This window comes from Rhipicephalus microplus, chromosome 3, assembly GCF_043290135.1.
Source record: "Rhipicephalus microplus isolate Deutch F79 chromosome 3, USDA_Rmic, whole genome shotgun sequence".
Taxonomy (NCBI): Eukaryota; Metazoa; Arthropoda; class Arachnida; order Ixodida; family Ixodidae; genus Rhipicephalus; species Rhipicephalus microplus.
In genome coordinates this window covers 137512929-137525854 of record NC_134702.1, presented here as the reverse complement: position 1 = coordinate 137525854, position 12926 = coordinate 137512929, and the positions used below count along the sequence as shown (strand labels likewise).

General features: G+C 43.6%; 1 protein-coding gene across 1 annotated transcript in view; it reads right to left on the bottom strand.

Annotated features, from left to right (window-relative positions):
• IntS8 (integrator complex subunit 8) overlaps positions 1 to 12926 on the bottom strand; it is a 132748-nt gene that overhangs the window by 88144 nt on the left and 31678 nt on the right. The window contains exons 8-12 of the mRNA XM_037422182.2: positions 10634 to 10768; positions 9775 to 9872; positions 8016 to 8145; positions 6147 to 6211; positions 2796 to 2935 (exon numbers count right to left, since the gene is read on the bottom strand). Coding sequence (XP_037278079.2) covers positions 2796 to 2935; positions 6147 to 6211; positions 8016 to 8145; positions 9775 to 9872; positions 10634 to 10768 — 568 coding nt within the window. The remainder of the gene's footprint in view (positions 1 to 2795; positions 2936 to 6146; positions 6212 to 8015; positions 8146 to 9774; positions 9873 to 10633; positions 10769 to 12926) is intronic.

Genomic DNA, 12926 nt, shown 5'->3' with positions numbered 1-12926 from the left:
GGTTCCAGACATCACTTAGACAGGAAGAAACATCACTGTCATCTTTGCAGACGGAACATTCCAGGAGCTTCTAGAGGCGTGAAGACACCTTCCCTCACCTTTTTCACTGGACGTCTACTAGTCGAACCTACGTCCGTCCCCTGTATGAAATTATTATATGAAATATAATAATTCCGGCTGACATCACAATTTTTCTTAACTGTTCCAAATTGCCAACAGCACACAAGCTGTCGGGAGTGTTCAGGCAAGCGTCCTCTAATATTAACAGCGCCTCCGAGACTTCTCGTGAGGTGCAATGAGGTTGCGGCTGTATCTCCTCGCATGATTCTTCGTCGGAATCGTGGTCTTCATGGGCGCCCGTGACATCATTAATAATCTCTTGATCGGTCAGGAGACCACTCGTGGCGACACCATGATAAATCGCGATGTAGTCCTGAAAGGTCACATCTGTGGGAAGGACGGCATCGAAAGTCGGACAGTCATCGTCGGTGGACTCGGCTGACATCTCCTCGATGCCATTGTCAGCTACTGCTGCATGCTCGGGCCTCACAAAACCGCTGTGCCGAAAACAGTTGGCGATGACTTGCGGCGGAGTGTTTTTCCACACGTGGGCGATGATGTGCACTGCGCCGAGTAAGTCCACTTGATACAACTTTCCAGCTTCTGAGCATAGGATCATTTGCTCTAGCAGGTGCTTGCGGTACTTCGACTTCACATAGTGAATGATACCCTGGACCATCGGCTGAAGAGCAGACGTAGTGTTGGGCGGCAAAAAAACTACTTTGATGCTCTTCAGTTCGACTGTACAGTTATGGGCACTGCAGTTGTCAACAACCATAATTATCTTGCGGTCCTTCGACGTGAAGTGCCGGTCCAACTGCTGCAGCCAGCCGCGAAAAATGTCCGATGTCATCCATGCCTTCCTGTTCGCTGTGTACTCGACAGGAAGGCTTTTGACGTTCTTAAAACAACGTGGCTTAAGCGCCTTCCCGACGACAAGTAGTGGCAAGCGCTCTGTGCCAGTCATATTGGCGGCAAGAAGCACAGTTATCCTTTGCTTGCACTTCTTGCCACCAATGCACGCGTCCCTTTTGAAGGTCACCGTCTTGTCGGGCAGAGCTCTGAAAAATAGAGCAGTTTCATCTGCATTGAACACGTCACGTGGTTCATATGCGGCGATGTGCTCCAGCAGCTTCATATTTCTCCACTCGGTGGTCACGCTTTCGTCAACATTGGCCTTTTCGCCGCACACACTCCTGAAGACAAGTTCTTGTCTCTCTAGAAACCTCGCAAACCACCCTTCTGACGCTTTGAACGATTCAATGTTCATCAATGCAGCGTACTTCTCACTTTGCGCCATGATGAGAGGTCTGCTCAAAGGCAGATGCGCGTTGCGACAGTCAGTAATCCACCGGAACAAAGCTTCTTCGAGCTGGGGATCAGCTGTGGTTCGCAACCGCTTTCTAGAGGCATGAAACTTCTCGCTTTCGAAGGCTTGTTGAATCTGTGGTTCATTTTTCACGTACGTTCCCAACGTGCTCCGCTTCACGTTATACTTGGTCATAACCTGCTGTCACGATTCGCCGTTCTCCAGTGCTTCCAAAATTTCCACTTTAGTCGCCAAGTCCTTCGTGTCGTAGTTCTGCCGCTTTTTCGGCGTTGCCATCACTGTAGCGCACGATGGTGGTGGCATGCAAATACGGTCACAATGGAAGAAAAAGAGAACTCCGCAAGAAGAGATGGTTTCGACACGACAACACAAGGGAAAATGGCGTCGGAGGCGCTGAGTGGAGAAGAAAGAAGACGCCGACGTTCGGTGACGCTGCGATTGCCCCCACTAGTTGATGATGATGGCGATGCCACTCAGGTTTCAGTTTCACCCCAGTGGTGCCAGCGCTGCTTTATCACACTTTTGTGTAGCAGCAGCCGTCAGCATTTGTCCGAATTAAGCGATGCGGAGCCGAATTCCGATGAAATAACGAAGGTTTGGTCCCATAGATTAACATGCACTTTAGCCGGGACCAATAGAGCTGTCTGAATTATCCAAATTTCCGAATTAACGGGTGTCGAATTAACGAGCTTTTACTGTATAGCTAACCCAGATATAACAAAATATTCGTTATGATGAAGTAAATGAAGAATAATCTTGTAATACATATAGTTAGAAATATACCTTCATAACAAATTTTCAGATATAACAAACTTATTTTCGTGTTAGATGCAACTTCGTTATAATGACGTTTAAGCGTGGACTATTTTAGAATGGTCGAGTTCTCGCAAAGGCCTTCGTCTTCAGCCAGAATGTTGAATGAGAAACCAAAGCAGTGGGCGGCATTTTCCTACTGCTCACCATAAGATAGACAATGCCCTCTTACATGTACATTTGCAATGACTTTCGAAGTCAACAGTCACGGGAGGAGGAGAAGCTCAAGTCTATATGCACCTACACCTTTATTGCACAAGATCACACCAAGAATTTGACAGAGCTTGCAAAGCACAACATAGAAACCAAGCAATTATGTGAGCAGGAACACTGGGCAGAGTGTTGTTGTCCCGTTGTTCGTGCTGTTTCTTGTTTTCTACGAACATTGACCGAATGGCCCAAATAAGCATTGTAGTGAATTTGAACAGTTCTTGGCTTCAAACAGAAACAGACAATGAGCACGCAATAAGGTAATAAGGGTATTAAATGTTCACCATCAGTGCCCTTTAGCAAGTTGGCCAAATACAGTAAAAGCTGGCGTGTCTACATAGTGACAGAGCATAAAACGATGGAAGTCACTAGTAATACTCACCAGAAAAGGAGATCCTATCCAGAGGAATCTTTGGTGGTATTTCACCTGGTGGGGTCACCTGATCCGATGGGAAGTACTTTTTCATAACACCAGAGCAGGAAAGTGTTTTGGCCACATCCGCTGAGGCATTGCACAGATATCTGAGAAATAGTATGAAATTAAACGCAACGTTAGTTACAAACGCCACGTAACTACACAGGCCAGATCAGCGGTTCACTCAACGACAATTGCTACAGTTTAAACCGAGGCCGCTTTTCCCGAGTGGTTTTTCTCATTATGATGGTGGCCTTCAGATTAAGGTTATGCAAGCAGATTGTCGCTCTTACAGCATGAACTTTCTACAGACTTCTCTCTGCGCACACATACCACCTGGAAAGACGAGTGCCCGTCCCATCCACATTTCTTCCACTGAAAGGTAACATACCGAGCCAGTGACATCTACGTATTATTTTTACAAGAAAAAAAATCACTATGGACAAATACGCTATTACAAAGAAGTGTAGTTAAATGATATGCTTGAGGGATTTGTAATGACAAAAGTAACAATCTAATCCTGAATAACACTACGGACACATCTCATGCAAAATAGGCACGGGCAATTGAACAGTTCAAGAGAAGAGGTACTGCAATACAAGTTTAAGTTACACTTCACAAGAGCTCTTAAATGAACTCTAAGGAGAAATAATGATTTCGTTTAGATTGACAAACTGCCCACTCAGAACTCTAGTGCCATATGTCTCATGATCATAAGTTCATTATATTAGTGAACAAAATCAAGGTTCAAGCTTAATTTTTAAATTTGGCACCGAAATCTCTGTCAGACATTGTAATCATCGTAACACTGGTTCGATCAAATTTTCTGAAACTTTGCATGCTAGGTCTATGGCACCCACAAACGACAATGTACCTCATTTTTATAGATTAGAAGCTATGTAGGATTCAATAGACGCCTTCAATATCTATGACCTTACGGTGTTTGGTGCGGGAATATCAAGGTGGTGTCTCCGCCCGCATTTTCTTTTCGCCCATTTTTTTACATACGTTCCTATTCCTATTGTGTCAAAAAATGTTGTTTTCAGAATTGTGAAATCGTCCTTTGCTAACATGCAAAAAATAGTTTTTGCTCTTTAGTGTCTCTATATAGCCGGCTTTTGATGATCAGGCATGCCTATAGATATATAGTGGAACTTCCATTATACGTTCCCCAGTTTTGCGACGACCAGCATTTTACAACAAATTGGTTTGGGCCTGGTGAAATCTCCGCAGAAATAACAAATTGGACCCTTGGGTATAGGACACAATTTTACGCCAACCCTTCATCTTCTGATGCCATTCCAATTTCGTCAAAAAGAAAAAAAAAACACCTTTACTCGAGGCAACACCAATAAAAAAATTGGAGAACCCTTAAGCTTCACCTCTGGCCCCTAGTGCGCCCTTCAACCATTAAGTGCATACTTATTATTATGTTTTGTTGCACACAAACCCTCAGACACACATATGCACACACACATGCTCACAGTAGATTGTACCAGCACGCACGCACAAATGGTACATACAGGTTTTTTATCCAAAGCAAGTCGCATGGCCTCCAATATACACGCTACGCGCTCACTATCTCGGAGGCAATAAAGAGTCTCACAATGACTCACAGGTGGCAGCACATTATCTAGCATTTCCTGTTTGCTTGATCAACCTTTCTGGAAAGGCACGATATGTTTTCTACTAGATGGACATACATGTAGTTGTCCATTTTTAGAGCTGTTTGAAAGTTCCTGAGTGTTTTTAGCGACAATGGCTGCACTATCCCGGCCTTTTTCGACATAGTTTGATGGCCTCCAAATTGCGTCTACAAATGACCGAATGGGCTCGTTTTCATTGTGACACATGTCGAACAATATGCGTTAAGAAGACTCCTTTCACTACATGGCATTTCTGCAGTGTTTTTTCCAAAAGCAGCAGCAAGTAACATCGTAGCTTTGAGGTAGGACACCTGCTTGCCACGCGAACGGCCCGGGTTCAATCCTCAATGGGGCCAAAAGTTTTATTCTTTATTTTCATTGCTTCTTTCTCAATTTTGCGCTTACGGACGATTTTGCGCTCACAACCAACAGTGCCGACACCTATGGCAGAATTTATGCGACATGAGCTCTCCGCTACCGCGTTAAAATATTCGCGAGTGCAAAATAAGAACTTGCGTTTTCCTAGGCTGAAAAGTAGAGACTGAGCTGGTACGTCTTCTTAGAATGTAAAATTTATTCTCCAGGCACTTCACGCGATGCTGAGCATGCTTTGATTGCATGCGTATTCAGGATTATTACCCAGACAAGCTCTATCCCCACAGAGTGGCTTCAGGTGGCTCAAAAGCTCATCTCCGAAATTCCAGTATTCTTGCGTTTTCAGTCCATGGAAACCTTTCCATTCTGCAGCACATTTTCATGGCCGGAGATCACAATCATAGGGACTACTATGCGCATCCATAAGCCCTTACTATGCACGGATGCGGATGCCCCAATGTAAGAGAGAGTTCATCTCCTGCCTTTGTTTGTCGTACTCGCACTCACAAGCTTGACCATGCAAAAGGGCAAGATGCAGCTGTTTTCATTGTGCGAAATAACTTTGACTTGTCAAAATTAATAATGACAGCGGGACATTACGAGCTGCACTTCATAAGGCAACTAATTCCAACGTGCAGTCGCACACAGCTCAGTCACGCATAAAAGCATTTTACGCAAACTTGTGGTCCGTCGTCATTATGTGATGGCAATGACACTGGATCCAACTCTTCTGAAGACAATGAGGCTTCGGTTTTACGTGCAGGAAAGTTTTGGATTCGATTTATAGGGAGAACGATGCACATTGGATTCAATTCTTTGAAGTTAGAAATAAAAGTTCACTTACAACTCTTTCAGCTCAGTAATGCTGCCATTAGCTGCCAATTGCAGGAATAATTTAATCTAAATGCCTCGAAAAAGTACAAGGTAATGCCGAGGGCTCATTCAGGCGGCCGGTACTTATTGTTTGGACAAGGATGAATGTGACTACCTATATTCTTACTTTTTCGACTATACATCGGCCAGATTATACAACGGTTTTGTGTGGTCTCCTGAAAGTCGTATAACAGAGGTTCCACGGTATACGTATACAAATCATGTCAGCATCTCTTTAACGCTGATTTCTAGGACTCGTGTGCTAAATCAAGCATAAAAATTTTTCTGTTTTTAACAATGCCAACCGAGCCCCCTTGCTTTAATACTCTATGTTTCATAATAGCACGGCACTTTCAAATGTCTGATAGCAATCTCAAGAACAGATAAGCAAGAAAGATAAAAAAAGCAAAGCATGATCACATACCCAACAAAATTCCTCAAAAAGCCCAGTTGTTTTTCATTCAGCGTTGGGATAACAGAATTCAGTGCCTGTTAAAACATGAAGAAACAGTAACTGAAACAGAATTGTTATTAATAACAATTCAGACAAAAAAAATAATTATTGCTACCGGGGTCTTCTTATTTGGAGCACTTTTGGAGCAGCAAAATTTTCATTTTAGAGCACTTTGGAGCAGATAATTTTACATGTGGGAGTACTCTAGAGCAGCTAATTTTACACCCTGGAGAAGCAAGTCGCATTTGCCTTCAAGGATGAGAATATTTGTATGGGGCTTTTATGAAGAGCTAGAAATATTCAGATTCATTGCAAATCTCAGGAGCACTACATAGTTCACTCAAAAATTTTAAAAATAAGGGCGTCATGCAGTTAAGCAATCCGGAACAACCTGTTCAGCGATTATTTTTGACACTATAAACATAATAGTATCGGATCAGTAAAGATGTACTTTATGAAATAACACCCTAAATCCATTTGTGTGGCTATCAGCAGGCATGGTAGACATATATTCTGCATGGTACAACAATCCGTCAATGCTCCCGACTACTACTGTCCCTGATGATTCCAAGGCAAAAGCCAGTTTCTGTTTCTTCACGATCGATTATATTGCTGGGCGTAGCATGACGCTAGCCTTAAAAGCCAACCCCTCCGACACTCCCTTCTCTCTCTCTGTGGCTTCTCTGTGACGGAGCTAGAGCATTGCTACAGTGCTTCCAGACTATCGTTAGCCTATCGTTAGCGCATGGGCCGGGCTGTCTGGCAGATAGAGATCGGCCTTGGTCGAGCATCTGCAAAAGGGTTCGAAAGTGCGTTCAACAGCTAGGGGTCTACATGATTTGAAAGCAGCACGAAAAAGTAATAGTAATACCGCACAGGGTCTCAGGTCCTTATGCAGTTTGCCTAAAATGACTCGAAGGTGAAAGCCACTTTCTGTTTGTTGTGATGGCAATTATATGAGCATTCTTGAGTAGTTTTTGCAGTTGCCATCATATTTTGTGTAATGCCCAAATAACATACCCCCATGCATCGTATGCTTTGGACGTGGGTAAAAGTGAACAAGCGAGGGCGACGAAAGCGGCTGTAACAGAGATGAAAAGAGTTGACTCATATGCGCTGCGCAGAGGGTATACGAGACAACACCATCCCAGGTGCCAGGCCTGCCTACAATTGCTGCTCAAGCAGGAAGGGAATGCTCTACTCGTTTTCCAGGAGCATGAAGGAATGCGAGGGGATGGATCGGCGGGGCAGGGAAGGGTTGCAGCACTAGAGCAGCCACATCAAACATTTCTGAGGGTGCGGTTGCGATCGATGGCATGCGCTTAATTTCAGCAGGTGCGACAGAAGATTCGTATACCCTTGTATGCTCTCAACTTGAAGGGAGCGTATCTTTTTTGCCACATACTAAAAAAAGTTGTTGCAGGGCTTTGTGAGTAGCTATAGTAGGCAGCACTGCTGTTACGTACACATGAGAACACTTCGAATTATCCAACATAAATAGAAGTTGCAAATCACACATGCATACGCTGTCTACATTTAAATGTGCAATATTTCTCCCTACAAGTTCAACAACCAACTTCATTCATTCTACTATAATGATGCAACGAGATCAAATATCATCAGGTATATACATGTAATCATTAATTAGACTGAGCTATTCTGTGGCCAACCTTGAGTTCATACTCAAGTGCATCATGAAGTGTTTGATTAAAATAAACAACAATTTAAAAATATGCATCGGGCAGCGTTTTAATGCAGAATAAGAGTGAAATGATTTTCTACTACGCTCCCAGGATGATACAAATGGATGCGTAAAGGAGCAAAAGCGGCACCACTAACCTCGCTAAGAAAGATGATGCAGCCCTTGTCAAGGGATGGAAAGTTCACCTGAGAACCGCACACAAACAGCTCCCCATCGATTATACGGCGTACGCAGTTGGCGAGCGACACCTGTGCCGCCACCTCCGTACTGCAGCCGGCCATAAAAAAGAAAGCGACATATGCATGGACTTAATACCTCAAGAAAAAAGACAAATGACAAATTATTCCATTTAAGTGTTGAGCAAACCATAAAAACCATGTACAAAGGAAAGTTTTTCATATAAGCATCACCTGACACCGATCACTAAACTTGAGAAAGATGAGAACGCGCCTAATTTTCCTTAGTCAAGCTGAATCACTCAAGGAAAGCGCAGATCACAAAATCAGGATGTGCATATTGTGCATCAAGTATCTCGCAAGGACCCTCTGACACTATTCGAGTCCCCATTTCTCAGTCACAGGTTGCTTGCACTGAAGGATGGACAGATTAATGCAGCATGAATGGCGGCGATAGGGGCACGCAGTCCGAAGCTATACTACCAAGACAACTGGGGGTGAGATCGCAACTCTCTGAATAAAGTAGTAATTGATGGTACGCAGAAACGAAATTTAGCTTGAGAATTGCCGTGCACAAGCCAAAATGTCCAATGTTGTTCGATTTGTTGCAGTGGAAAACTGTCCCCTACAACAACGCTTGTTTTGCTTTCAAAAGTTTTTGCAGGTTTGAGTCATGCCATCTCTTTTTTTGGCTGCGACAACAGCTGAAGCCTACTCGATCTGTTGCAGATAGCTCGAAATAACCCTCACCATGCAACTCTCGAATGCATGGGTCAACTGCACGCATGGAATGGTGTGGTGTCCTGGCAATAGCAGGGACAGTAGCAGCAGTTGTAGCCCCAAAATACTACTCAATGTCGTGTATGATACACAGCAGGCAAAGGTGCTGCTGGGAAGCAAACTCGTAGAAAAAAGTGGGCTCTTCAATTATGGTCACCCAAATACGTGATACTTTGCATTCTAATACATACTAATAAGTAAGGCAACGCATCAACTCTTTAATGAGCAGGGGTAGCAAACAGTGTCGCAGCTATACTCCGTTTCACACATCATGTGCAACGTGGTAGAGACTGGAGACTTCTTGCGGTAGATGCATTCGCGTATAAAAATAGTTCCTTGTTTTTACAAGCCTGGATATATGTTTGTTTTCGTTTCAGGTTGACCATTGAATGAGCATGTTTGTACCTTACAGAGAAACAAACCTTGTTGCACAGTTGTCATTATACAACATGGATCGCTTAAGGTCCCGTTCGTTTTCCTGCCTTGGTGTTTTGTTTTGCAAGCCGTAGCAGCAGGTCACATGGAAAAACCTGCTCGGCTCGCGCGAGGGTTTAAGATGACAAAAACCGGCTACAATACGCGCTGAGTGGTGAATTTTGCTAACCAAACTTTTTGCACAGCTTCTGCAGTGTTGCACCTGATGTGTGAAACGGAGTGTAGGGTGGAATGCCTTACATAACCGTTATACAGTTGAGCTTTTTTATAAGGGACACTGATATAAGAGACAAATGGGTATAAGACACCAATGTGACTTCAGTAAGATAAGGGTAGATAAGAAACTGCATATGAGGTACCCTGCTTATAAGAAACATCTCATATAAAAGACGAGAACTGCTGCCCAGAGCATGCCTCTTATAAAGGGGTTTAACAGTACTGCGTAAAAACTGGATGTAGTTGTATATTTTTTGCGCTATAAAAAAATAAAATAATAAAGTGTTACCCGGCGGCAAGTTGGTGGACACTGACTTCAGCCAGTTCCCTTTCCCACAGAGGAATCTCTCGCTTCACATTGTCCTCAAGAAGCACAGATACTGTTGCCTGAAGAGAAAATAAGACAGCCTGCACATCTACAAGGGACAACAAAGAACATGCAGGTTTCATACACCTGATGGCAAGCCACCAAATTGAAAAAAATAATAAAAAAGCTTTCCAGCTTACTTCAATACATGATAAATGTTCTAATCGTTTGGAATTATTCCTGCCTCACAATCAAAATGACTATGCAACACAGATGCAAGCGTTACTTTTATAAACAAAGCAAATAGAACATCAATGAAACCATGATATTACAGCAAAAATTAAAGATTTTGGTGCCAGCAAAAAAAATGTAAGAGAATTGGTTAGTATTTTTTTACACAAAAAACATCTATGAAAACGCATTACTTCCCTTCCGAATGCAGCTGACTGGCTGCGTTTTACTCATAGAGGCACCTCGGGGGTCTGTTTTTGTCCCTACATAATTATTCAGCAGGATTTTCACATCCGGCAGAAACGTAATGAAAGGCCACGGCTGTACTTAAAATTTTCATCTATTTTTATGGTGTACAATGCAGCAATATTTTGCATGAACAGCAGTTGATGCAGGAACTAGGCATGATGCAATGCCCAAATCAGGTGAAGACATTTTGAGGTACCGCACAGCTGTACCCTGGAGGTGTAAGCCTAGGCTGTCAAGGTTAGCACAAATGCCCACACAGCGAAAATCCGATTCCAATGGCATACAAATATAACATGCATGGTTAACACCTGACATAACTGTATGAAATGTAGATTTCGAGTTGCCTAGATAAAGGGGTCACCTTGCAGTTGCCATGCAAAGTAGCCTTTAGCTTTTCCAGTGGGGATGTGGTTTTCTTCGTGGTAAGTGGACGGCATGCCACACAGAAGCCCTTCAGTCGCTCCATGTCCAAATGGCATACCAATTTCTTCTTCACCTGTCAAAACGACAAGAATAGAGACGAATCAGACATAGGATTATATGTGCTTTAGCACCAATATTCAGACAATGGCATACTGCAGTGCTGAGTAGCTGCCTCAGGGTAATTTACAGCAAGACCCGGTACAATCAAGATCCGGTATTCGGTGCTGGGTCTTGATTGTACAAGGTCTTCAGCCCCACAATGGCCGGGACAGTCAGGATGGAAGCGAAAGGGGGGGGAGAGGAGCTGGAACAAAGTGTCACCTAATGTTGCCATTAGAAACACCTTTCCCACACCTTATCATTCTTAGGGGAACTTGGCACCAGGATTGGAGAAACACATCAATACTGATCGCCAGAGTGACTAAAATGCGGATGCTAGCTTTGAAGCTATGAACTTTTGTTCTGCAGTTATGTTTCAACACATAGTGACTGCAGAGGGTACCTTACAAAAAAAAAAAAACTATGAGGCTTACCCAAACAAGAATAGTTAATTGCAACAAGTGAGAAAATCATATCTCACAATTTTCAGTCATAATCGCAGTCACAAAAAAAGAAAAAAAGAAGAGGGAGTTGGAGGAAGAGTCATGAATGGGCTGGGCCGCAAGTGATAGGTTCGAAGACTGCATGCTGCCCGCCGCTTGCTTGAGGCCTATGTCATAGGTTGAGAGCAAGAACAGCAAGACAGTAGTGGAAGTTTGTGCATGACGGTTGCCAATCCTGCTCAGCCTGTTGAGAACACTTTAATTGCCTATGCGATCGGACAAAACAAGGTCTTATATTTGAGACTGAACCAGTTTTCGTGAAATAGCTGTTGGTATGCTAGGTGCCTGAAATATCAATGCACCGTTCTCGTGGTCATAGCACTATTTCACATTGTTCTGCAAATTTTTAAATTATGAATGTATGAATATTCAAAATTTAGAATATTTTTTTCCAATAGTGTTTCCTACTTTATTTATTTTGCACTAGACTTTCACTACGACAAGGACTTGAAGAATTACAGGCCGATCAGCTTGACTCCATCACACTCGTATTAAAGCAAAGTTGCCTTTCAGGCTCTGTGGAAGTAGCAAGGCAAGAACACTTTTATTGACTGATTAATTTTGATAGCCAAAAAGAGTATTTGACACTAGCCACAGTCGCAACAGGTGGCGATAACTGACTCTCTGATGTTTAAGTGCACATACCGTATTTACTCATGTAATGAACGCACTCGCATAATAAACGCCCCCCTACTTCAGTCATCAAAATTTGGATTTTTTTTTCGCCGAGTAATAAATGCACCCCCTACATTTGTCTGCTGCAGTCCCCCTAACTGACATCTGGCGCCTCCTCACCCATTGGATCTCTTCCGTTTTTTATTACTTTCCCCACCACCCTCAACTGAAGCCCCTATACTTCGTAAAAGTACTGTCATATCTTCTCTCTCTCGCAACCTCCTCTCCAGCCCACTGCTGTTTTTTCTTTTACTTGCCACAGTCGCGCTCCCTGTATTGTGCCACGAGCTTGCTTCGGTGGGGAGAGGAGGAAGCAGAGCATATCAAAAGAAGTCTGTACTGAAGTTATGGAGGCCTTACCCTCAACCACCTTGGCTCGACCCCCCCCCCCCCCCCCCTCACCCGTTGCCGCATGCCATATTGTTTTTCTTTCTATCTGTGTGCAGAACGTCCCCTCTTATCTGTGCGCCACAGCAGTGTTCACTAACGGTGCGAGTGTAGACATTGCAGCTGATGAGCACGCAGCGAGCGAAAGTCACGAAGCTGCCCGCGCCAACCGATGATCGCTTCCTGTGAATACGAAAAAGCCCAATCATGTGCAGGCGATCTTCGAGCAACGACGACAGGATTTGCTGTTGCGAAGGATCATTCGTCACTATTGCGTCGCAGATTTCTGGAAAACCAGAAAAACATAGCTTGTCGTCCAGAAAAGATCATGACAATTTTCGCAACTTGGTAGCACCCCTGATTTCTCGCTTCGCTTGTTATTGGCACGTAGAGAAACTTCTCATGTAGAAGCGAGGCGGCAGCCGTACTTTGTTGTTAATCTTGTTATTGACGATTTGTTTTGATGCTGCGGTGATAGCTTGTTGCAATGCTGGTTACTTGCTACAATGTTAACGCCATCATCGCGGTCGTCATGTGAGGTTGCCGTGAAGTTGGCAAAGTGCGTCG